Source organism: Pseudorca crassidens, chromosome 19 (genome assembly GCF_039906515.1).
Source record: "Pseudorca crassidens isolate mPseCra1 chromosome 19, mPseCra1.hap1, whole genome shotgun sequence".
In the NCBI taxonomy this organism is placed as follows: Eukaryota; Metazoa; Chordata; class Mammalia; order Artiodactyla; family Delphinidae; genus Pseudorca; species Pseudorca crassidens.
This window is the reverse complement of record NC_090314.1, coordinates 6,462,130-6,487,497: the sequence shown is the minus strand read 5'-3', so window position 1 is coordinate 6,487,497 and position 25,368 is coordinate 6,462,130. Positions and strand designations below refer to the sequence as shown.

Genomic DNA, 25,368 nt, shown 5'->3' with positions numbered 1-25,368 from the left:
GGAAAGACTTAAGGCTTCCCTGGTGGCGCAGTGGTTGAGAGTCCGCCAGCCGATGCAGGGGACACGGATTCGTGCCCCGGTCCGGGAAGATCCCACATGCCGCGGAGCGGCTTGGCCCGTGAGCCATGGCCGCTGAGCCTGCGCGTCCGGAGCCTGTGCTCCGCAACGGGAGAGGCCACAACAGTGAGAGGCCCGCGTACCGAAAAAAAAAAAAAAAAAAGTTTGACAGCGATTTCCACTTAAACTTCCTAAACCGGTGCCAGTCCCGGAAGGGCCCCCCCCTCCGAATCCCGGCGTGGGGTGGGCGGGCATCTCCGGCCTGACTCTCGCTCCTCCACCGCCCTCCCTATTTCTAACACACGCACACACCACGATCCCGCCCGCGAAACATCTGGATGGGGACTCGCGTCCCCACACAGGGACAACTGCAGCCAAGGCTGGCTCCTGGGGAGCAAGTGCGGAAGTGCGCGCGGGAGCCGGGGCGCAGCGCTAGGTCTCTGCAGCATCCTTCCTTCCAGCTGCTCCTGTCACCAGCCCCCTGGCTCCGCCCCTCGGAGCCCGCCCCTTGTCTCAGCCAATAGCAACCCCCGACTGCTCTCCACTGCTCCAAACCCTTTCCACACCCCCACGTTCCGTGAGCCGGTTGGCTGTCGAACCCTCAGCGGAGCGGCTGGATTTGCATGGTGCTCCGTGTTTCTGGTAGGTGGAGCGACCCGTCACTCCCGGTGGCCGGGCCCGCCCACTCTGCCTGGGTCCCCGGCTCTCTTCCTGCGCAGTTCTACTTCGCAGCCTCCGCGGGGAAGCGCCGGGGCAGCAGTCAAGGCTCGGTTCGCAGGACCGCGGGAAGGCAGCCCCGGCGAGCGGCCGTGCAGCGCGCACCGTTTGGAGGGGCCCGGGCGCGCGAGTGAGGCGCTCTGCTGGCCCCGAGCGCGGCGTCGCAGCCCCCGACCAGCAGTTGCCGCCACCCGACTTTCGTTCCAGTTGCGGCTCCTCCGGGCAGCATGTCAAAAGCCGCCGCCGCTACAGCTGCCGCCGCCACCTGGGGAAGAGCAGCAGCAGCAGCGGCGGCCGCGGGCGCGCGGGGGCAATAAGCCGAACCACTCGGCGTACAGGGTACTCTCTCCGCGCTCACGGCTCCGGCGGGACCCGCGCCATGTGCTGAGCCATGCCCCTCGCCGCGCCCGCGGGCAGCGCATGGGGCAGCGCCTGAGCGGCAGCCGATCCTGCCTCGATGTCCCCGGCCGGCTTCTGCCGCAGCCGCCGCCGCCCCCGCCACCGGTGAGAAGGAAGCTCGCACTGCTCTTCGCCATGCTCTGCATCTGGCTCTACATGTTCCTGTACTCGTGCTCCGGCTCGTGCGCCGCCGCGCCCGGGTTGCTGCTGCTGCTGGGCTCGGGGTCCCGCGCCGCCCTCGCCCCGCCGGCCCTGGCCTCAGGTCGCGACGGACCTCCCTCGAGGCTGCCGTTCCCAGCGGCGCCAGCCACCCAGTTGGCTCCTGGCGGGGAGACGGCCGAGGGCGCCGCGAGCCAGGAAGAGCAGAGTACCGAGGCGCCGGACTCCCCCAGCCCCATCTCTAGCTTCTTCAGCGGGTCGGGCAGCAAGCAGCTGCCGCAGGCCATCATCATCGGCGTGAAGAAGGGCGGCACGCGGGCGCTGCTCGAGTTCCTGCGCGTGCACCCCGACGTGCGCGCCGTGGGCGCCGAGCCCCACTTCTTCGACCGCAGCTACGACAAGGGCCTCGCCTGGTACCGGTGAGTTTCCCCGGCAGGGCCAGGGCTGGGGCCTGGGGCGCCAGCCGCGATCCCGACGGGCAGAGGAGGGAGACGTGGCATGTGCTGGTGGAAGTGACAAGGGTACAGCTTCGGACCACCGGGGTCCGGGAGGGGCCGAGCAACGACCGCGCGGTGCTGGCCTGCAGCGCGGTACGTACGGGGTGCGCTGGGCTCCGCTCTCACCACAGTCCGGAGAAACTTCTCGAGGAGCTCTGGGGGCTCAGCGGCCCACGGTGCCCAAAGATTAATCGGGCGATCTCTCCTTAAAGAAGGAGGGCAGTGACTGCGACGGTGTTCAGGGGAGCGCGCGACCCTCTAACTGTGGCCGCGGCCCAGACGAATCCAGCCAGCGTCGCTCGCATTTTATTTTTCCTCTCGGATCCGGGACGGTCTGCGCCCCGCCGGTCGCCGTCTCCGCCCCAGACCAACTTCTAGAGCAGCTTCTGCTGCCCAGATGGGGATAGGGTGAGAGCAACGCCGTCCTGCGGAGGCCAAGGGGAGTCTGTTCACCTTCCGAAGGGGGTCGGACCGGCTTGCGGCCGGGCAGCCTGGGCTCCGGAGGGTGAGCCAGCGGGCGCGTGGCGCGTGGAGCGGTGCTGGTCCCTGTCGGGCAAAGGCGCGCACTGCAGCCGGCGGGAGGCGCGCGGCTTTGAAGGCTTAGCGGCGCCTGGGGCTCGGCCCTCCCGTTTCCGCCTCCCAGGCCGGGGTGCTGAGAGAGCCAGGGCAGGGAGGCGTGTCTCCGCGGGCCCTTGACACTAAAGGGTGCAAAGAATATTCGGGGCCCATTGATTGAGAAATGTGGGTTGCCCAGAGGTCGGGGCTTCTGTAAAGTCGGTTCTACAGTCGGGTTGTGGGTTCGGTTCCAAAGGGACAGCGGCCCCTCGGGGTCATAATCACGACCCCTGCTCAAGGCTTCCCGCAGTCTTTGGGGTGAGCTGTGGGGTCGCTCGAGTTTCCGGTGAGGCGCGGGTGGGCCCGCGGTCCAGACTCGGGCCTTGGGAAATCCCGTCGCCAACCAGGGGCCAGGCCACCGGCCCCCACCCCTTCTCCCCGGTCACCATCTCCGAGCCCCGCAAACGTGACTTCCTCTAGCCCCCGGCACCCCTCCAGGCCCAGTTAGCCTCCAAGAGGGTGGAGACTTCGGAAAACAAAAGGGGAGAGTCGAACCAAACCCCATTCCCTGCCCGCAGCCCCTCTTTGGGGACCGGGAGAGCTTGGAGGATAAAAGGGGGCTGACCGAGCGGATTAAAACCGCTCTCTTCCCAGCCTCGCCCTCCCCCTCCCTTTTGTCCTAATGTTTTTATTATTGTCAGGAGTTGCCCAAGTCTCGAGGTTTAGCCAGCTGTGACAGTCACCCTTCCCACTGTCCCCGGGCCCTCGACACCGGTTGTTGCGAATTCGAGCTCTGGAGCCCGAGCCTGGGTCCACGTCCCGGCCCTGGCAGCTGGCTTGTCGCGCGGGCCTCACTGCTCTCACCTGTGCAATGGGCGGCCCGGTTCTCCGACGCGCGGGTCAGGTGCCTGCCTGGCTGGCAGATGGGGCCCTCTCTAATTGCCAGCTATTGTCATCGATCGTATTGTTGTCATTTCTGCCACCACCAATCCTCCTCCTCGGATGACGATGCCGGGGGCCGGGACGTCAGGCTGTAACTAGCGCCCGTCCAGGTAGAACCCACCGGAGGCCGGAGGCAGCCGGGGATTTTCCGAGATCAGACGTAGTGGGGGCCGGCCTGGGAGGAACTGGCAGGAAAAGAACTGAATCCTTAATGTCGGGCGGTTCTAGAAGCACCTGGGTTGGGCAGTGGAAGTCACCACAGGCAGATTCGCGCAGTCTCTTAGGCGGCCGCCCTCCACCTGCCACGTTCCTTCTGATCGACTCAACAACGCAGAATAAAGAACGAAGTCGCCCTGGAAAGGCTAGCGGCGCGCCTGCAGCGGGGAGCGCAGCCCGGGAGCTTCGGGCGGGCGGGAGCGGCGCCCGGGGCCGCTCGCATCGCGGCCCGCGAGGCGGCTGGGCTTGGGGGTGCTGGGGCTTGACCGGGCCGCGGGGAGCGGGAAGTGCATCCTCCTCCCGAGCCGCCTCCCTACCCTGATGATCCGGACTGTCTGGGCCCGGAGGCCCAGGGCCCGCGGCGGTGACCCCGCGGAGCGCGCGGCTGGAGGAGCGAACTGCAGACGCAGCGTCTCGCCCGCAGAGCTGCGATCCCGGGCAGCTCCAGCCGCGCCGGGCGTGGCCGCAGGGTTAGTGGTTTTTTGTTTTTGTTTTAAGGAAAAAAGAATAAAAGAATCTTTTCAATGCCATCTGCTTAATTACAACTTTTAAAATAATTTAGAATATTCTGGATGTCTGGGCAAATGTGTGGACTTAATTATTTTGAAGGCGGCCGTTTTAACTTGAAAAACAGACACACCGGAGAAGAAGCCTGACCCAGAAGGCTTTTCCTAAAATCCGGTGTCTAGGGAGCACCCTTCGCCCTCCTCCCCCCTCCCCCCCCCCAGAGTTCAGTCCGCGGGGCCCAGCCCAGCTGCTCGCCAGAGGTGCGCTGCTCGGCTTCATCTGTGCAATCAGGCAGCAGATTGGAGAAGGGTATAAATAGTAATTAGCCAGAGTTGCAGTTCAGAAACAAGTAGTTAAAGCAAGTCCTCGACGCTAGAAAATAGGAGACAGGAGAGACATCTTGAAGGCGTTAAACAACTACGGGCACGGATGGTTGAATCCGAGGGTCAGCGTCGTCGTCGGCTGGAGAATGAGATCTTGCCTATGTCTGAACGAGTGATTAGTAAATTTCATCGACTGATACACAGCCCGGCTCCGGGCCTAACCAGTAACCCAGGGCCTGAGCGGATTTGCTTGAAGTCTCCCCAGTTGATTGTAGTTCCTTCCACGTGGCAGAACTAGACGCCATCAGCCCCAAAGGGACGGATCGCGGTGGGATGGAGCCTATCGTGGTGGCCACGCGGAGCTGACCCGCCACTGGCCAGAGGGTGGGCGGTTTGCCGCTGCCTTCCCCCGCTGCAAAAATCAGACGGTCCATCAGCCCTGGAACCCGTGTTTGTTTTAGTCTGGGACGAAAACTCTTCCGGGTTTACTTTTCCAGTTCATCATCCAGCTCACTCTTGAATCAGGCCTCCCAAACTGAGCAGGTACTTACGAGGACCCCACGGAGTGGCTTATGAGGACTTCCGTTTAAACTGGCCCTTACCTTCTGTTGCAGGGGGTGATGGTGTCTGAGAAACGACAAACAGGTTCAGGAGAACCTCACACATACCAAGATGGAGAAACACCCACCCGGTACATTTAGGCATTCAACATTGATTTAAACTCTGAATGGTCTAAAATGAAGTATATACATTTCTTTAATAAGTTTCTCTTTTTGATTTGGCTTAAGTTTGGTAGATTTTCACAAATTTAATGACCTCAGTTTGAGATTTACTTTAGCCAAATATTGTGGAATTACTATTTTTTTGTATAGAAATATTCCTTAGACTTTACAGTGGCAGAAACTCCTTTCCCACTTTGACTCTCCTTTCCATTTTTGGTTGTACAAACTAAGCTGACACTTTAATGCTGTGGCCACATGAAAAAAAGGTGCTGTGTGTGTGTGTGTGTGTGTGTGTGTGTGTGTGTGGTTTAATCATCTTGGTAGCTAACACTTACTGAGTGTTTTCTCTATGTGCCAGGCACTGTTTCAAGTTTTACAGGATTAGCAGATTTAATCCTCATTACCATCCTGTGAAGTAGGTACTTTTACAGATGAAGAAGCACAGGCCCAGAGAGGTTAAGCTACTGGCCCAGGATCTCACAGCTAGAAAGTGGCAAAGCTGATACACCAACCCAGGCAGTCCTGCTCCAGAGGTCACTCTGGGCCATTCTCCCTTGCTTAAATGACAGAACGTGATGTTGGTCATAAATGATGAATTCAAAACTGAGTTGTTGGGGTTTCTTTGTTTTTTGGGTTTTTTTTTTTTTTTTGAGTTTTCTATTGCACCTCCAGTGATCTCAGTGAAGGTTGCTCACTTTGTCATTTACTTTAAAAGAAGACCAGCTCCAGAACAGGATAGTGAGGGCATCCAAAGTTAGTTTATAACCAGAGTGAGGATAATTACATCACTGTGGCAGTTTCCTTTCTCTGCCTGCACAGGACAGTGAGAATCAATGGAGTCATTAAAATGACAAAAATATCCTCAAGTATAAAGGCTGAGAAAACATGGCAAGGGTCCCCACCGAGAGGAAATTTATTCTCTTCTATGTGTCCTTTTTAAGGCTGGGAGACATGGGAGAATACAGGGTTAAATGAGATGTTCCAAAAGCTCTTGGAATGAATTTATTCATTTAAAAAAGTACAGTGCTTCAAATCAAGACTGAAAACTTGTATTTATTAACCAGAAGACAATTACAAAAATTACAACTAACACTTGGATAGAGCTCTTTAGAATTAGAATCTGAAACCCAGTGACTTTAGAAATCTCTGTCTCAAAAGAGAACTTTCCCTACATTTTAAATTTAACAAATGCTGAGAAAACTAATTTCTCCCCTCTTTTCCTACTCTATTTCTAAAAACTTGGTGGCAAAGACTGTTTCAGTCTTCCCTAAGGGAAATTTAAGATAAGATCTGATTGGGGATAATCCTTTTTGAAGTAATTGCATTTTTTCAGTCCAGGAGTTTAAATCAAGTATGCAGCTCACTTCAGGCTGCTGGGTGAAGATCAAAAATCTACATTTATATGCAACAATTTGAAATACAAACCATCATGTTACAAAGCTGTCAAGATTTATTAGCAAGACAGTGTACCATGTGTTGGACTCTGTTTTCAATTAGGCATCTAAATTAGACCATAAAATGGTTGATTAATCTTTTACAAGTTGAGGGGAAAATATAACATAAATTAACCTAATCATAAGTGTTTTCCCAGATGCTCTGAGTTAATAAAATCGTCAATATTAAATAGCAACCTATTTGTTTTAGGTGAATAAAACGCTGAAGTGCATGAATTAAATTACACTTATCTTCCAGATGATATGCTATTATTGAACAGGTCTCTAAAAATCAGGTTGCAGCCCATGTCTTAAAAATATATATATCAAAATAGAATACTGCAATTTGACTAAGCTACTAAACTAGATTTTTTTTTTAATGGAGCCTGATTATTGAAAATTTACAATTTAATATAGACTAATATTTATAAAGGATATTTTTCCCAGCTAAAGTTGTATTACTTGCCATTTTAAAGTGAGCTGTCACGGCTTCTGTTTTTTTCTGGTTTGGTGTGTTTATCTTTTGTCTGAAGAAAAGCTTTGAGATAGTTTGAAAAATCAATATGTCCCAAAAACCTCATTTCAAATATCTATGCTGATGTACCTTTTGGTTGAAAACGTAGAACGTAAGGTTTTCTGATTATATAAGATAAGCCTTTGAATCACTAAAATTATTTAGAATTAAAAGCACACCAGGAATTTAAAAAAAAAAAAAAAAAGATTCACCAGTCGGTTATTGTTATGAATCAGGGAAGTGGCATTTATTTAAAGCTTCAGGACTGAAATACGTGACCAAGGCTGCCTGCTCACCGCTTTCTATGTCAGTAGTTTTTCAATACTTTATGCTCTCAATTCTATGAACATGGAAATTAAGTTGATTGACAGAAACACAAAAAGTCCACTCTAAAGGCACAGCATAATGAGCGCTTCCTTTGCTGTGAATAGACTTAGTTTCCAGATAGGGTGCTACCTCTCTCTTTTAACAGTCAGTGATTTCAGACAGTAAGGGAAATTTCAGTGCTAGGCTGTCGGGATAGTCAGGAATCCCAGCAAAATGAATTCCCCAAGTATGTGGCATATTTTCAAGAGTAATGAGTACAATATGCTGCCTACCTCAAATGAAAACATTTACCATGACTGAAAAGAAATAAGATACTGATATCTTTGAAAACTATTCGGGAGTAGAGCATGAAACATTAAAAAAATATATATTTAAAAGATTACCTTGTTAGAGCTCTCCTGTTCCTCTCAAACTATACCTAAATAAAACTAACATCAAATAAAACTGGTATTAGCATATGTTCCTTTCTGATTTTAGATTTGGGGAAAAGTTTAGGATGCGAGGAGCAATTACTAGCCTACTAATATGATAATAAATACTTTTCATTCCAGCCAAGAGACTGTGTGAAAATACTGCTAGTGCTAATAATATCCCCGATTAATTTTCTCTGTACATAGATAAGGGTGACATTGGTTTCCTTTATATTATATCTGAAAGTATTCCTTTAAATATACATCTGTGACTTGAAAAATATTAAAAATAGCCTAAGTTACTGGGGCATTAAGAAAATGTGCTTCATTTTGTCATGGATGAAGCATTTTAAAATAGCAAAGTTGGAATGCAGTTTGTTGCCTCCCAAAGAGAGCTGCTTTTAAAAATTACGAGTCCAGATCTGGGGAGAGGGAGCTGGTATAAAGAGTACTGCCAGCAAGGCATTCATATTTTCTACCTGCATTTTAAAAGTATGTATGTGTGTATACACATACGTATTCACTGTGACTTTAAATTGATACATTTGTTACAGAACAGATAAACTCTTGGCATAAAATATTTTTGCCCCTAAGTACCTATAGCAAATGTGTTAAAATAAGACTCTGGTTTTGTAAATTGCGTTTCAGCCCAAGCTAGACTGTTTTGTGCCAAGGGGTCACTTTTAAACCCCTTTGACTAGATTGTGAATGATTCCATGTGCGTTCAGCAAGCAACTTGGGGGCATATGATTCAGAATCCCTGTTTTTTCCCCGGATCTTTGCCCCACAATACTTAACAGGGTTACACTTACTTAGAAACCCACAAAATGCTGAAAGATGGTTCTGGGCAATACGAAGCTTGGGGCAACAAATGGAGAGTGAAAAAAAACCGCACGTACATAGTGGGAAGAGAAGTAGAAGAAGCAGATTTTTCACGCACACTCGATTTAATGAATGGGGGCAGGAGGGAGGCACTGGTGACAGAAGTGTCCAACATGGCCCAGCAGGCGCGACGGGCCACGTGTCTGCTCTCTGGCAGCCAGAGGGGCGTCCGCGCGGACTCCCGGCTCTGTAAGGGTGGGCCACGCGCAGCCGAGGGCGCGGGACGTGCTCCGCGGCGGGCATGCCTCGGGGACCAGTCAGCACGGCCCCTGGGTCGCGTGGGACCCCCGCATCTGGTCCGAGGAGGCAGATGGCGGTGCCGCCTCGTGTCGGGGGCGGGGCCAGCGGCCTGGCTGCCCCTCCGCTCCGCGGGTCGCCAGCCGCGACCACGTGACCAGCCGAGCCCCGCGCTCCCGCCTCACCTGTTGGGCGCAGCTGGGCCTAGCATCCCGCGCTCGCAGAGGGTGATGCCGGCGGTCCCGGCCCCGCGCTGATTGGCCCTAGCAGCTGTCAGGAGACCAATGGCAGCCCGTCTGCATGATGGCCCCGCCCAGAGGGGCGGGCAGAGGGGCGCGCCCCGCCGGGGCCAGGCCCGGCTTCCCAGCTGCTGCGCATCCTGTCCGGTAGGCGAGCGGATGCTGAAACGCTCTCCAAGGCCGGCTTATCTGCTGCTCTCTGTGTCTCTTCTCTGAACATTTGCCTCTGTTGGGTGGAGCGGTGAGGACGGAGTCAGACTTTCCCGTCCCTGCAACCGTGGCGTCGGACGTGGGTCTGAATGAATGAATTCTTCAGAGCCGGACTTGGAAGCTTTGTCTTTTTAGGGCCATAGTTTGGGCGCGGAAGAGGGTGGGGTCGGTTTTCAACCGGCACGTTTCTTTTCTTTCTCCCCCTCCGCCCCTTAGCCCCCCTCCTCACCTTTTTCTCTTTTGGGGAAAGAAATATATAATCCTCAATTCACCCACTTCTATAAAGGGTACTTAAAATGCGATTCAGCAAATTCAATAGATAACCAAAAATAAGTTAGTTCCCATAATGTGACCCGTTAAGTGACGGGATGAAGAGAAAAAGTGGGAAAGAGTCCGACGGATCGGAGAGGAGGGAAAGGAAAAGCAAATAATTCTCAGCCCCCTTCCGATTCCTGAATCTCCGCTCGACTGAGACCAGGGGCCCGTCCCTCCGCAGCCCACCCCCGCTGCTCCCCTAGGGTCCTCGAAGACACGCACTCCCGGGGCGCCCGCCCTCCTTCCCTCTGCCCCTACCCAGAGTGGTAACGCATGGCTCCCCGGGCAACCTGGAAGCCGCCTTTCTGCTCCCCCAGCTTGGGGGAGGGGGCACTGACCAGCTGACCCTCCCCTAGTGCTGTCCAGGCAGAATCCCAGCTCGAAAATGCCTCTTCTCGGGGTGGGCTTTACAGGGTGGCGTTGAGAATTCTGCTGTGTATTTGGATGAGGCAGCCTTGTCCTCCGGAAGTTTTTTCGGAGGTGCAGGAGATGACCTGTCTTAAAAGGGCAGGAAGCTCACTTAAGATATTGCTTATTGCTGCAGGAGATGTTGAAGAAATGCAGGATTTGGTCCACATGGTCATTAAAGTAGTCTCCCTGGAGGAGAAGACACACCCAGCCAACAATTAGAGAACAGTAACCTCCAGATCACTCCCGGTGCCTGCCGCACCCCCCAGCGGGAAGGCGTCTCCCTCCCCATCCTCCCCTCTGGCTGGAAACCCGTCCTGGCTCAGCCCAACCATTCCTCTCACGTGTGCTGGTCCTTGGGTCCCTGATGCCCTCCATCTGACTGTTCCAGCCTCCAGACAGTATATGTTGGTGCTGCCAGTTAACACAGATACACAAAGAAATAAACATCCTGTCCCACCGAAGAGCTTTTACAGATAGATGCCCAAATGTGTGTGGTAGAGGGTAGGAGAGCAAGGTAGAGAGGTCTCATCACTTTGTCATTGATTTGAAATACTTGATGGAGGAAGGGAAAGGTGACCGTTTGAAGTCTCTTTCTGTAGTCGAAGTCATTCTTATAAGTCGTGTTGACCTTTTTTTTTTTAACCTATTCCAGCAAGGATTTGTTGAGCACTTAGCTTTTAAAAATATATAGAGTTTATTTTTTTAGAGCACTTTTAGATTCACAGCAAAATCGAAAAGACAGAGTTCCCATATACATCCTGCTTCTCACAGATACGGCTTCCCTGCTCTCAACCTAAAGCCCCAGAGCCACACACTTGTTTTTGTCTTTTTGATGAACCTGATGAACCTTTTTGATGAACCCATTGATGAACCTACACTGCTCATCACTGTCGTCCAAAATCCATAGTTTACATCAGGGTTCACGCTTGATGTTACACATTTTATGGCTTTTGACGAATATATAATGACACGTATCCATCATTATAGTGTCATACAGAAAGTATCATTGCCCTAAAAATGCCCTGTTTGAGCATTTACTTTTAGCAAGGGCTCTCCCGGGCAGCACTTGAGGTCCCAAGGAGGTTCAAGAGATGTGAACTTGTCCTTGAGGTGCCCCGTTAGTCGGTGAACTATACAGACTTCAAAGAGGTCTCAAAGCAAGCTCGGCATTGGCTAAAAATAACCATTAGTCCTCCTGAACCACTATTACATCTAAAAACCATTTTAAGGAGATGAGAGTACGTGTGATAAAACATTCAATAGTCAAAATTAAGAAATGTGATTTTGTATTTTATTTTCCGGGAACCTTCCAGAGAGAGCTAAGGAGAAGAGGGAAGGAGAGGGAATGTCAGTCACTAGGTGATGTAATAGGAAAAAAGATAGCTCCGCCTTAGCGATTGAGGCCTGTTGTGTGCAGGCCAGTGGCCAGCGTGCATTTCATCTTAGCAGTGATATTTCCTGTGTGATTTTCCACATTCTGCAGAGGAGGAAAGGGGACCTCACAGAGATGGCCAAGGTCATACAGCTGTATCTGTAGGTGGCTTAGCGTCCTGAACCCAGTGCCTCCCTGAGGGCCCTTCAAACTCTACAACATGGAGCTTCTCTCCGTGGCTGAAATGTGACAAGATGTTCCTTCCGGACCAGTTTAAGCCATGTCTTTTGTTGTTTCTTTCCTCCCCTCAAACACAGACTTTTCCATATAAAATATCCCCAAGATTATATTTTTTTCTCTCTTTTTCTGTCCCAACTTACACTCAGTGTCTGCCCCGTCTCTGTTGCAAAGATGTCTGCATTGAGGCTGGTAGTTTTCATGCCCGTCACCCCTGCACCGACCCGGGGCTCTGGCATCATGCCTGGAGCCCTTCCTCGCGCGATGAGATCTGTATATTTGATGCCCCTTTTCTGACCTCAGCTCCCTCCATCTCCTCGTCTGCCAGCCCATCTCTCCTCTCACCTGTCCCTGGAAGCCGCCCCGCCATGAGCAGGGCACTCAGATTCTTAGTTCTCAAGATGATACCGAAACCCTCTCCACTCACTTCGTATGGTCTCTTCATCTGCTGTGTCATCTGACACCCTAAACACCCTCTCCCCCCGCTGTGCAGACACCCACTTTGGTAGTGTCCACAGCAGCTTGCAGGAGAAGGTCTTATCCCAGAGCAGCCCTGGCCCACTGAGTTCCTACCCTCGCCCAGAACTCGGACCTTATAGCTCGCCAGCCCTGCTGGTCACCAGCCCTGACCCATGCCAGGAGCCCCGTGTGCTCTGGTCCTTATGAATGATGTCCTCTAACTTCAGGCATCGGTTAACATGTCTCTCCACACACGAGGGGAAACTCCAGAGAAATCGCAGCATCTGTAGGACTTCCACTGGTTCAATCACCTGTCCGTGTGGCCTTAATTTCTACTTTGCCCAAGACTTCCCTCCATCATTTCCAGGAAGTGCTGTATTCTGTCTTTTCTATATTATTTGAAGAAAATACAGACATCATATTATTTTACCTATATATCTGGCCTATATATATATATATATTTTTAGTAAAATTTTATTCACATGCCTATAAAAAAAGTGTACCAATCAGAAGTGTGCACCCTGATGAAGTTTCACAGCCTGCATCCCCGTGTAACAGGCGTTCCAGAGTCCCCAGAGCCACGCCTAAGATCCCTTCCGAATACCGTCCCTGTCCCAAGGATAACCACTGTCCTACCTTTTACCACCACGGATTGGTTTGCCTGTTGTTGGACTTAATATAAATGAAATCCTTGACTGAATATTTTTAGGGTGTTAAAAACATGCAAATTTATTGCCAATATTGACAGATTTGCAGATTTCATACAAATCAGATTTTCTGGGTTTTTCTTAATTTGTGTTTTGTATTGGAGTATAGTTGATTAACAATGTTGTGTTAGTTTCAGGCATACGGCAAAGTGATTCAGTTATATACGTGTATCTATTCTTTTTAAAAATTCTTTTCCCATTTAAGTTATTACAGAGTATTGAACAGAGTTCCCTGTGCTCTATAGTAGGTCCTTGGATTTTAAATATAGCAGGGTGTACCTGTGAATCCCAAACTCCCTAACTATCCCTCCTCCCTGCCACCCACCCGCCACCCCGATTTTCTTTTTTTGATCAGGGATCTGACAGTTCTAGGCCCGCCTTTCTCATGGCAGCAGCTGGCTGGAGCTGGAGAACAGCTGTGTCTGTGACCGGAGGCATCTTCTCTTCCTTGGACACAGTTTCCACTGTTCCTTATTGTCTCACACTTGGCCTGCTTCGCTCATTTGTCACCTGCCTGGTCCAGCTCAATGCCAGACAGTGGGGAGCTACAACCTGTCCCCCCTTCCTTCACGTATGTGCTGTTTCAGGTTTGAATTTCCTCATGGACATTCTCATCCGATGCTGGCATTAGCCTTTTTTCTACTTAGTTTTCGTTTTACACCTCTGTAGGGATCCTGGGAGAGGATGCGTGGAGGTCAGTTGGCTGGGTGCCAGTTAGAATCAGAATCACCATCATCAATGATTTTTAATGGATGCTTCTCCCATTTAAAATTTTTTTTTAGTTCTTTAACAGACTTTCCTTCCTTGTGGCCTCTTGTCGACAACCCTTAGGGTCAGCTCCTTGCTATGGACACTCTGTGACCTGGAGCAAGTCACTTTATCTCTTTGGTGTCAACACCCATACTGATCTATCCCCTGCCCAGTGAGTTCCTTGATCAGGGCCTTGGATTTCGTAGCCACGTCAAAGGACTTATAATAGCTTTAAACACGTACTCTCAGGCCTTATCTTTATCTCCTCGAGGACCCTTGGCAGGTGGTCCACAGATCACACTTTGAGAAGCACTGCCTCAAGTTTCTTCAGTGAAAGAAAGTTCTGAAAGTTTAATAGGTGATGTAGAAAAAATGGTTCCATGTTAGCACAGTAAAGGCCCTGATAAGTACTGTAACCAAAGAAAAACCCCCAAATCTGTTTAATTATGTTGAACCTAGCGTTTCCCCCGAGTACAGAATCCTCTTTTCATTCAGTGCCAACTGATAACCTGAGGAGGGGTGTTTGTCGAATGCCGGTGTGGGGCACGTTATCAGAACAGGTCTCCAAGGTCACTTGCAGTTCAAGAGTTTGACCCCTGACCCTGGGCTCTGTCTGTCCACCTTTACCCCTTGGAACAGGCTGCCCCTTCTTTTTTTTTTTGGCTGCTCGGCATGTGGAATCTTAGTTCCCGGACTAGGGATTGAATCCTCGTCCCCTGCAGTGGAAGCGCAGAGTCTTAACCACTGGACCACCAGGGAAGTCCCAGCCACCCCTTCTTATTGGGAGTTAGCTTCCTTACTTGTGCCACTGGGACATTATCTCAAATGTATTGTGTCTGCACCCCCTTTGCTCCTGGGATGATGGGTGAGAATTTCAAGCTGGGTCTTGCTACAAGCTTCTTTAGCTGGGTTTCCAGCAGGCTAATTGCTGGTTCAGCTTTCCAAGAAGATTATTATGTCTCTTTTCAAAAGTAAGCGCTCGTCACTGTGCTGTTTATACGGAGCAGGATGTCTGATGATGCTGGATGAAGGGGCAAAGCTGTTTTGCACCCTGCCTGGTCCAGGGTCGCCCCTGTGGTCCGCATGCGTGTTACAACACACCAGGCTGACTGCTCGCCCTGCACGGGATCCTGAGAAGTAACAGCAGGGCCACGAAGAAACATTGGCAGCCTTGAGCTGCAAACAAAGCCAATCGCTTTTTTCTTTTCTTAAACATGCATTTCCCCCTGTTTGTGTCGGGGCCAAGGGGGGACACTTAAAAGTGTTCTTTAGTTTTACAGCACCGGAAACGAAGGAAACTTTCAGATTAGGTGTCGCTGGGAAAGGAGATGAGTGGAACCTTTTACAGAGAGAGATGGGGGATTAGTTTACCTGTTTGTACAAAACTTAAGTTACAGGAGGATCTGGATTTCCCCTCCACGCACTCTGCTTGCTCGAACGATCTTGTTATCTCCTGACACACTTAGCAAGGACCCTTCCTCGTATTTGGCGAAATCCGAACTCCTGTTTGTGCGGCCCTCTCACCTCGCTTCTGGGTCTAGAGGTGTGTCTGGCTAAGGTGTTTCCCACGATCTGGAGGTGGACAGTTTCACACCAGAGTGGGGTCCTGGATGGTGTACTCTCGACTAGTTTTTCATTCTTATCACACTTCCTCTCCTATAAAGTTACGTAGCTTTTACCAGGACACTTAATACCCACCTTCTCTTCCTACGGGGCCTGTGAACATCAGGCAGTAACGACGCAGCCTTCTCGCCAAGTCGTGACCAGAGCGTCTAGATGGCGGTCCTAATGGGATACCGTGGAGTCTACCGTTCCTTCCTCCATGATTTAATTTCATCCACCAGACAGTCTGGAACAACTAGGATGGGCCAAGCAGTATGAAAGCACTTGGGAGAATCAGATGTTAACCCGTTGTCAGACGCCACAGAGAGCTCACGATCTTCCTCAAGGGGCCATAGTGAGAGAGAATATAGAACAAAGTGAGAAATACCATGGGAGCAGAGGAGAGGTCACTGTTGAGCTGGGCTTTGACGTATGGATAGGAGTTGGCTGGCTGATTGTCCCAGAAAGCTGATAAAAGGATTCAGGGCAGAGCAGCTCTGTGGGAAAGGCCCAGAGCAAGGCCTGGCCAAGTGATGGGGACATGCGGGGGGATGGGGAGAGGGCCCAGGAGGGCAGCTCGGAGGTGGAATGTTATGTTGAGGATGGGTCTTCAGCTCACTGGAAGATTTTTGGGGCAGCAGAGCCTCCCATACTGAAGAAATTGAGACGTGACATGAATTATGCATTTGAATCATATGAATGTATTTTTGAGGAAAAGGAACTGCTTCAGTCTTTCTAAGGCAGAGAAAGCAAGAAAATGTATAGATGGTTTTCTGGGGTGATCAACACCCAGCCCCACTGCATGGTTTCTATGAGGCTCTTGGAATTCCAGGACAAGCATGTGTCCCCATGGTGCTCAGGAGAAGGGACAGGCCACGCCTCCTCACTCGTGACAGAACCCACACACCCCTCTTCCCTGTTGCCTCTCTGGGTGACTTGAATGACTGTCCCACAGGACTCTGGGGGAAAGAGGGCCCTTCTTCCCAGGTCCCAACTGGGCTGGTAAGAACCAAATGGCCACAGCCTGCAGGCAGGGCCGCCCACCACCTCCTCGGGTCCCTAGTTCTGCTTGGGGTCGGGGAGAGCCCTGTCATTCCTCTGGGCGGGGGGGACTTCTGAGCGAGCATAGGAAGCCAGGGGAGAGAGATGCCACGTGGCCCCCACTCCCTGGGGCTGACCCTGGCTGCTGTCTGAGAATCCTGGGCAAGTTGAGAGAAGCACACTGGGTTCCTGGTTGCCAGCATCCCCAGAGCTGTTTAGTTTTAGTCCCATCACGCACCGCGGAGGAACTCAGTTAAGCTTGGGAGCCTCCCATGTTAGCTTATAGAAGAGGTGGCACTTACTGATCAGTCCCGGCTTAGAACTGCATCTCCCTTGGATCCAGGGCTGCTTCTGTTTAGAAGAAACAGATCCGAGAGGCCGAGGGGTGAGCTCAGGAGAGCCCGACTAAGAGCTCCTGGTTAGGGGGCTGCCAGTGTGAGCGGGGGTGGGCCCTGTGCACTGGCCCTGTCTCTCCCCATCTGTCCCCTCTGGTGGAATGTTCTGTCACTCGCATTTTTAGGGTTGTCTTCTTCCAGTCCCAGCTGGAAACAGAAGCACGGAACAGGCTCGTGGTTTTTTGTGCTCTGTTAGAGGAGCATTTGCCAGGGAGAAATGTGTACCAGCTTCTTCGAGCCTTCAGCTTGCATTCATTTGAAGGCCTCTGATTAAAGCCACCTCATCTTACCCCAGATGGTGTCTTTGGGAGATGTTGGTTGGGGGGGATGGGAAGTGCAAGGGCATGGCACCTATGGGCGTGTGTCCTCTGTGGTTGCTCAGCCCCCAGCTGTGTTGGGGGACGGGTCCCAGGAACTGGGGCTGTGGACCCAGCACTAGTGGACCCAGCAGTCTGGGCTGCAGGTAAAGATGCTCCCCACGTGACTGCACCATTCAGTTTCAGCGGTGTGCTTGGGTTAGTCAGTCCCACTTATTTTTATTGCACGTGACCTCCGTAGAGAATTTTCCAGCTGCTGGTTGCTTGCCAGTTACATTCTAATTTAGATTTGGTGCTGTTTTGCCTTCATAGTAAAATCCTTTGTCTTTTCTCTACTCAGTGGAGTCTATCAAGAGGATAACCTGGGGGAAACAGACATTATGGACACCCCTGGGGATTGTGTCCATTGGAAACCAGCAGTGGGGACAGAGAATTGGGACGAATCCAGTTGATTTCACTTAGCTCGTGGTGTCCCTGGATTACAATGGCCAATGATGTCAGTTTTGCTTCTTATAGTTACATATTGATTTTGTCAATTAATTGAGCAGCTGCTCTGTGCCAGGCTCTGGGGATGCAGAGATTTATTCATTTCACGATTATTATTGAGTGCCTATTTTATGAACACTGATCCTGCCCTCCTGACACTTACATTCTACTAGGGAGATGGGCAGGAGACTGATACACAAACAAACTAATAAAAATAGAAATTCTCCTGCAGTGATCAGAACCACGAAGAGAAATAAAACAGACAGAGGGGATGGAGAGTTGTGGGAGAGAGGGTGATGGGAGAAAAGGGCTATTTTAGGGCTTTTTAAAGAGGTGATGTTGGGTAGAGACCGAAAGGAAGAGAAAGGGCATCTGGGGGGCCCGGGGATGGGATCACGTCCCTGTGAGAAGTCACTGTGATCAGAGATCAAAGAAAGAGGGCAGGTTAGGGGCAGAGAAGAAGCTGTGTGTGTTCTTAGTGTAAAGGGGTGCCAGTTGGGGGTTCCGTAAATGAGGGCGGGGACAGGGCCTGGCCTACACCATGGATATTGACCACAGAGCTCGTGAGTGAAGTCGGGGGTTGAGATGGCTAAATAAAGTCGTGCGGTGCGTGATACAGGTAAAAAGAGAAGGATGCTCAAGGCAAAGAAATATTGCAGAGGAAGGAGCGATTAAATCTGTCGAAGTGGGGAAGGATCTTTCCTGGAAAGGTTTCAGAGAAGAGGTAACGCAGAACAAGGTTTTGACGGATGAATAGAAGTTCGTGTACAGACCATGTGAGGAAGGGGGAGTCTTCTTGGCAGAAGGAACACATGTGAAAAGCCAAGGAGGTTTATGTGAAAAAGTGTCGTGGACGCAGGGAAGGACCAGCAGGGGAGAAAGGAAGGCAAGTGGGACAGCGTCAGGGGGACTGAGGGCTTTGGTGAGTGAGCCTTTAACATCATGACTTCAAAGGGTAACTAGTATGGTTCATTATGCGTCTTTCCTCTCTCTCTCAAGCATTTCAACTTGGAAACGGTATTTACGAAGTGCCACTGACTAGTGTGAAATAGGAATTGCTTTTGCTGGTGATCAGAGAATATGCCCCACCCCCCAGAAAAACAGGCAAAGGCTGGGATCCTCTTGGGATGTGCTCGGGGACCCACATCCTCTAAGCTGGGTGCTTTCTGCTTGCCTGGATGGAGCCCGTCATTAGGGTAGAGCCCAATGCCGTGTAATTAGAAATTCCACTTCTCAGCTCGAGGACCTGCGCAGCAACAGCCCCTCGGATGCTGGGTTCCGACAACCTTAGAAGCTGCTCGGGGCTTGGCTGCCACAGCCAACTGGCAAGCCTGGTAATTACAAGGTGGTTTTGCAAGCACACACCTGTTCTGAAGGTGCGTGTAGGGCCTGCTGCCTCCTCACTGGAGCGTATGCCTCTGCACAGACCATCCCCAGGGATGCCGGGTGCACATGTGTGTTTATCCCCTGCCCCCATTCCCTCTCTTCACCCTCCCCCTCCTTTCTTTCTAATCTGAACATTTCTTACTGTCTCTTTCTGAATACCACATTTCTTACCATTTTGTCTCGTGAGGCCACCTCTCTGGCTGTCTTACTAGGAGTGACCCCAGTGGACTGTGCTTTTCTCTGAAAACCAGAACCAGGAAAGTCTCACCCCTTGGGCTGTGCTGTGCTTCCTACCGGTTCAGAAGAGCCACTGCACAGAAGGGCCCAGCTTGGAGGATGGAAGGATGCTGCGTGACGGGGTGGGGTTTTTCCCCAGGATCGCGCATCAGATATTTTCCACTTGACGTTCCTGGTTTACAGCCAGGCTAATTTAATTTCCAGCTGACGGGCGACTCCCCGCATGATGGTAATCTCAAATAGTTAATGGGCTAGAACAGGAGGCAGCCTATCGTGTTGATTCTTGGGGGCTCTGCTCGGTGGCTTCCCAAGACTTACTTATCAGCCTGTTCTTCTTGGTTGGAGTGGATTGTCCCGCCTGGCACAGCTTTTGTGTCTCACTGCTTCTAACGATGGATTGAGTCATGACTTCTGCCCTCTGGACGTTTAGAACCAGCTCGCTTTGCCTTCTACACACCTGGTTTGTTGAAAGGGAAGAAGGAGGGCAGAGCGGGTATAGCCTCGGGTCAGCTCCTCTGTCCGAGATACCTGAAAACACCTTGTGAGAAATTTTGATTCTTTCCATGGCCTCAGCAGGGTGGTAACAAAGCCTTTTGGGCGAGCCGTATAGAGCCGCCCTGGTCTGTGATGTTGGTCCTATAGGATGGGAGGGCGAGTGCTTTTTCTCCTGCAGGACACTGGAGTTTCGAGAGATTTCTTTACGAGACAGATACAGTTGAAAAAAATCAGGGCTAGGGCTTCCCTGGTGACGCAGTGGTTGGGAGTCCGCCTGCCGATGCGGGGGACGCGGGTTTGTGCCCCGGTCTGGGAAGATCCCACGTATCATTTGTTTCGGTAGGGTTGGGTGAAAAATGAACTCCTAAAATAAAGGCTAAAGGGCAGAAGTGCAGGGAACCAGTGAGACATTTAACTTTCACTTTCTAAATTCTCTCTCTCCATATATATATGTTTATATATATATTTATGTTTATTCCATTATAATTTTTACCCTTATAATTCCCCATTTATTTATTTATTTATTTATTCGGTACGCGGGCCTCTCACTGTTGTGGCCTCTCCCGTTGCGGAGCACAGGCTCCGGACGCGCAGGCTCAGCGGCCATGGCTCACGGGCCCAGCCGCTCCGCGGCATGTGGGATCCTCCCGGACCGGGGCACGAACCCACGTCCCCTGCATCGGCAGGCGGACTCTCAACCACTGCGCCACCAGGGAAGCCCCTATTTTTTTTTTTTATTGTCTGAAAAAGAGGGGAGATGAACGCCTCTTTAGAAGGGGGTTAGGATAATAGATGGGTCAGATGGGTCTGGGGACATGGTTGCTGTATTTGAGCATTTTAATCCTGGAGGTTCTTAGAACTGCTGAGAGCCGGGATGAACGTGACGTTGGGAGTTGAACCTTCTGAAGCCCGAGTCCTTGCTTTGTCTTGGCTGGATACTTGGGGCAACTCCATCTAACCGCCCTCAGCCTCACTCTCCTGGCTCTAAAGTGGAGCAGACGCCCCACGGAGAGCCTGGGCGCCCAGTCCTTTCTGGTGGATGAGGTGCCGCGCGCGGGTCTTAGAGTTGACCTCATAACAGCCAAAGGAGAGAGAGACGCATCTTCTGATCACAAGGAGGTCTAGTCACTCTTGCCTGGAGGCAGACTGGCTTCCCTGTTGAGCATCACAGTGGGCCGTGTCTTTGTGGCTTTACAGGACCACGTGCAGACCACTGTCATGCCAGCTCATCATATCGACGTCACTAAAACACAGAGGCGTATCCCATTTGGAGGTAGTTCAGGCAAAGCATTGTGGGGGTGAGCGAAGCTTGGGGGTCCTAACTGTGATGCTGACCTCACAGGTGGATGGAGAACACGTGTCCACCGTGCTGAGTACGCTGACTGCCTAACACACCACCTCGTCTGGGCTTCTGATGGTCGAGCAGCTGGCTGGTGGCTGGCGCCTCGCTGACGAGCCTTCTCGGGGCTCTCCACCTGGGCCCGTGGATGGCCCCCGCGGGTCTGTAATCTCCCTGAACCTGGGTACTGAGGCTCATATGCGTGTCACACACGTGCACTCCAGCACCCAGCTCTTTTCCCAAATCCTCTGTAACCCCTAAAAGTGGAAGCGCCCTGCTCTGAGGGCACAGCTCTGGGACTTGCAGCCTGTCAGTGAGGGTAACATTCTGGCATGATCATTAACAAGCCCCATTTCTGTTCTGAGTAAGAGGAAAACCCTCTCTCTTCAGAGGAAGCAGGGCCCTGGGAAAGGGGGTCCTTCCTTGGACAGACACTGTTGGTCTCGTAAAGAAATCTCTTGGAATTCCAGATTCATGGGGACAGCTTAAGGAGATGCGGTATATATGCAGTGGAACATTACTCAGCCACGAAGAAGAAGGAAATCCCGCCATTTGCGGCAACATGGATGGACCAGAGGGCGTTATGCTGAGTGAAATAAGTCAGAGAGAGAAAGACAAATACTTATGGTATCACTTATATGTGGAATCTAAAAAATAAAACAAACTAGTGAATATAACAAAACAGAAGCAGACACAGAGAACAAACTAGTGGTTCCCAGTGGGGAGAGGGGAGGGGGGAGGGGCAAGATAGGAGAAGGGGATGAAGAGGTACAAGCTACTATGTATAAAATAATCTACAAGGATATACTGTACAACACAGGAAATCTAGCCAATATTTTTTTTTTTTTTTTTTTTTTTTTGCTGTACGCAGGCCCCTCACTGTTGTGGCCTCTCCCGTTGTGGAGCACAGGCTCCAGACGCGCAGGCTCAGTGGCCATGGCTCACGGGCCCAGCCGCTCCACGGCATGTGGGATCTTCCCAGACCGGGGCACGAACCCGTGTACCCTGTATCGGCAGGCGGACTCTCAACCACTGCACCACCAGGGAAGCCCTAGCCAATATTTTATAATAACTTTAAGTGGAGTATAATCTATGAAAATACTGAATCACTATGTTGTACACCTATAACTTATATAATATTATAAATCAACTATACTTCCATTAAAAAAAAAAAGAAAAAGAATAAAAGAAGATGGTTGGGGCATCAGCTCTGGGCACCTTTATACAGTGAGTTGATTCCACGCCTCTTTTTGTTAGCTGGTCGTCCTACCTGCTTCCACGTGAGAAGTTAATCGATGTGCACTCAGCCAGCCCAGGGAAACAATGTCTTTGAAGGGGTTGGGGGGTTGATTAATTTCCCAAACGTGCTAATGGGGCAGCCGAGAGAGTGTCTCTTGTTCTCTCCTTTAGCGGGTGTTTGCTCACGGGCTTAGGGCTGCGTGTTCCCAGCCCGGGATTTGGAAGTGAATTCATTTGGGAAAGTAGCAGCTTAAAGGTCTTTATTTGGTTTTGTGGGTGAATGGAGAACAGCGCTGAGCATCTCAGGGAGAGGTGGCCATTGTTCGCGGCCCCCGGCCTCCGGCTGGCCTCCCAGGAAAGCTACCCCACCCCAGGCTGACCTGCCTGGACCCAGAAAACCTTTTCTAGCTTAGAAACTGGGGTGATGCTCACCTGCTCTCCATTTCTGCTTTTTACATACGGACACAAAAACCTAAACCCTCATTTGTTTATAACGTTTCTGGGATGAACACCGACCTTGTGTTCTGAGTCTCACCCTGAACACTGTGTGGGAAGCTACAGTTTCTGTGGATGAACTCAGAACGCCGAAGGACTCCGCCCTCAGTACATCTTGCTTAAAAACTGAAGGTCTTTCCTCATCTCAAACCTGTTACCAACGTTCTTTTTTCCTTCCGTCTGCGTGTCTTCGAATCAGCCGTTCTGTGGTTTTCACCCCAACACCGCTTTCCCACTCAGATCTGAGGAACTGCATTTATTGTGTATCTGCCCTTCTTGAACACATACTCCAGGTGGCTTGTGAATGATACCGAAAGGGCCACAAACACATAAAATGTGAGAGTAAGACAGGAGAATCGATAGCGGGGCCATAAAATGGAGCCAGGAACTGGCCTGAGAAATGTCTCTCAAATGACAGTGGACATGACCCTCAGCTCCATGACAGCCTTCACAGGCAGACACACCTCAGTTACACAAATCACTCAAACAAGCTGTTTGCTCAAAAGAAAGTATGGCTGTTCTTGGTACTAAGTTGGGGACGGGGTTATATAAAGAGGATGCTGTGGGGTAACAGCCACTGGCGTGGATAGCACTCTTATTTTTTTTGTTTAATTTATTTTACTGAAGTATAGTTGATGTACAACGTTCTGTTAATTTCTGCGGTATAGCAAAGTGACTCAGCTGTACATATCTATACATTCTTTTTCATATTCTTTTCTACTATGGTTTATCACAGGATATGGAATATAGGTCCCTGTGCTCTACAGTAGGACTTGTTATTTATCCATTCTATATATAGTAGTTTGCATCTGCTAATCCCAACCTCCCACTCCATCCCCCTCCCCTTGGCAACCACAAATCTGTTCTCTATGTCTGTGAGTCTGTTTCTGTTTCGTAGATAAGTTCATTTGTGTCATATTTCAGAGTCCACAGATTAGTGATATCATATGGTATTTGTCTTTCTTTCTGCCTTACTTCACTTAGTATGATAATCTCTAGGTCCATCCATGTTGCTGCAAATGACTTGTTTTATGGCCGAGTCCATTGTCTATTATGTACCACATCTTCTTTTGGATAGCACTCGTAAAAAGCACATGGCTAATCCAGCCTTTTTGGTAAAGGGTAATTTTCTAAAAGCAAAAGGTAAAATCAGGACTCTCATCCAGTTATAATGTTAAGGTTTATATTTCTTTAATGAGCACGTTCAGGATTTTATTTTACTTATTACTGGGTTGGCCAAAAAGTTGGTTCGGGTTTTTCCATACGATGTTACAGAAAAAACGGAATGAACTTTTTGGCCGACCCAATATTAGTGAGAACCAGACAGATGTTACCATTGGTCCAAAGGAGAAGTCAAAAGAACTTAAGTTTCCTTGACATAAAGGAGCATTGAGATGAATTACAAATAGGTGGAAACTGGCTTTTTCCATGTAGTGGGAGGTGGAAAAGGAAACCCACAGAAGTTCCACCAGAAAGCACTTATTTGCATGCCAATGGTCCAGACTTACATTGCCTTTTGCTATGTCGTTGCCTATAATTTACAGAGTTGCAGAATATCTCAAAGGCAATAAAAAGGCTAGCTCCAGATAACACACGGCACAGTTTTCCACTGGAGACATCCAGTAATCTTTTCTGCCTATTCCAAATGTCTTTACATCTTCTTGTATCAGTCCTCAGTAGCCTCATGGAATTTATCACCAGCTAAAAGCCCAGGTCTGTTTAAAATATGCTGCTGGGAAGCACAGTCTCCCCCACTCCTGATACGTCTTGAAGCCACTCACCTCCCACGTTTGATGTGGCTTCTCATTGCCTCTGAGATCAAATCCAAATTCTGTCTGGCGTTTGTTCGTTTATTCATTTACCCTTCATTCATCTAAGAGCCATGTATTTTGGCCACAGTGCAAATAAGGCAGAGCCCAGTCCTCAACCCCCTCGAAGTCTATAATAGCAGCTAGAGAAAGGTTATGCTAACGTTTGTGCGTGTGCGCGCGCACACGCATATGTGTATTTGCAGGGAGGGTGGTGGTCCTAAGAGGGGAGCAGAATTGCTAGCCCAGCCTGGGGAAGGAATGAGTGCCATAGGAATGTACTAGAAGGAGGAGGGCTCTGCTTGCCCATGGCTGGGATGAAGGGTGAAAAAGGAAGGTGGGGGACATAGCATGTCCTTAGGGAAAAGCAGGGAGACACCTGGGCAGGGAGCTTGAATGTCATGTTGAACATCATGAGAGCAGAGGGGAAAGGGGACCACTCCAGCCTGCTTTCCAATCTTTCTTGCCTTTTTTCTCACCATTCCACAAACAAACAAACAAACTTCAGTCCAAGCCCAGTGTTTCAATCACTGTCTTATGTTCTTACACTCGGGTATCTTCTGTTCTTGATATCTTCACTTCCACCCGCCCTTGGGACCAGCTCAAGGAAGCTTTAGATGTCCCAAAGGACACGATGTCTGGGCGCTTCTTTTCCACATTTCAATGCAATATGTATTGGCAAACTTCCTGGATGTGGAATTTCTCTCTAAATACACAGTAAGCCCCTGGAGGGCAAGAATCATCCCCGTGAATGATAGCTACGTGCCATTTCACTGATTCCTTAACCATCCGTGAGAGAGACTATGTCCACATTCCTGGTCCGTTTTCTTTTTGAGACCCAGGGGAGAGACATGTGGGGTATCTCACCCCACCATCATTTGATGAATGCAAATGAATTTTAATAATTTAAGCAAAATAATAAGTAAAATGA

General features: G+C 50.3%; 1 protein-coding gene across 1 annotated transcript in view; it reads left to right on the top strand.

Annotated features, from left to right (window-relative positions):
• Positions 1 to 423: 423 nt before the first annotated feature.
• Positions 424 to 25,368, top strand: part of LOC137212397 (heparan sulfate glucosamine 3-O-sulfotransferase 3B1) — a 38,261-nt gene continuing 13,316 nt past the window's right edge. The window contains exon 1 of the mRNA XM_067715748.1: positions 424 to 1,751. Coding sequence (XP_067571849.1) covers positions 1,195 to 1,751 — 557 coding nt within the window. The 5' untranslated portion in view covers positions 424 to 1,194. The remainder of the gene's footprint in view (positions 1,752 to 25,368) is intronic.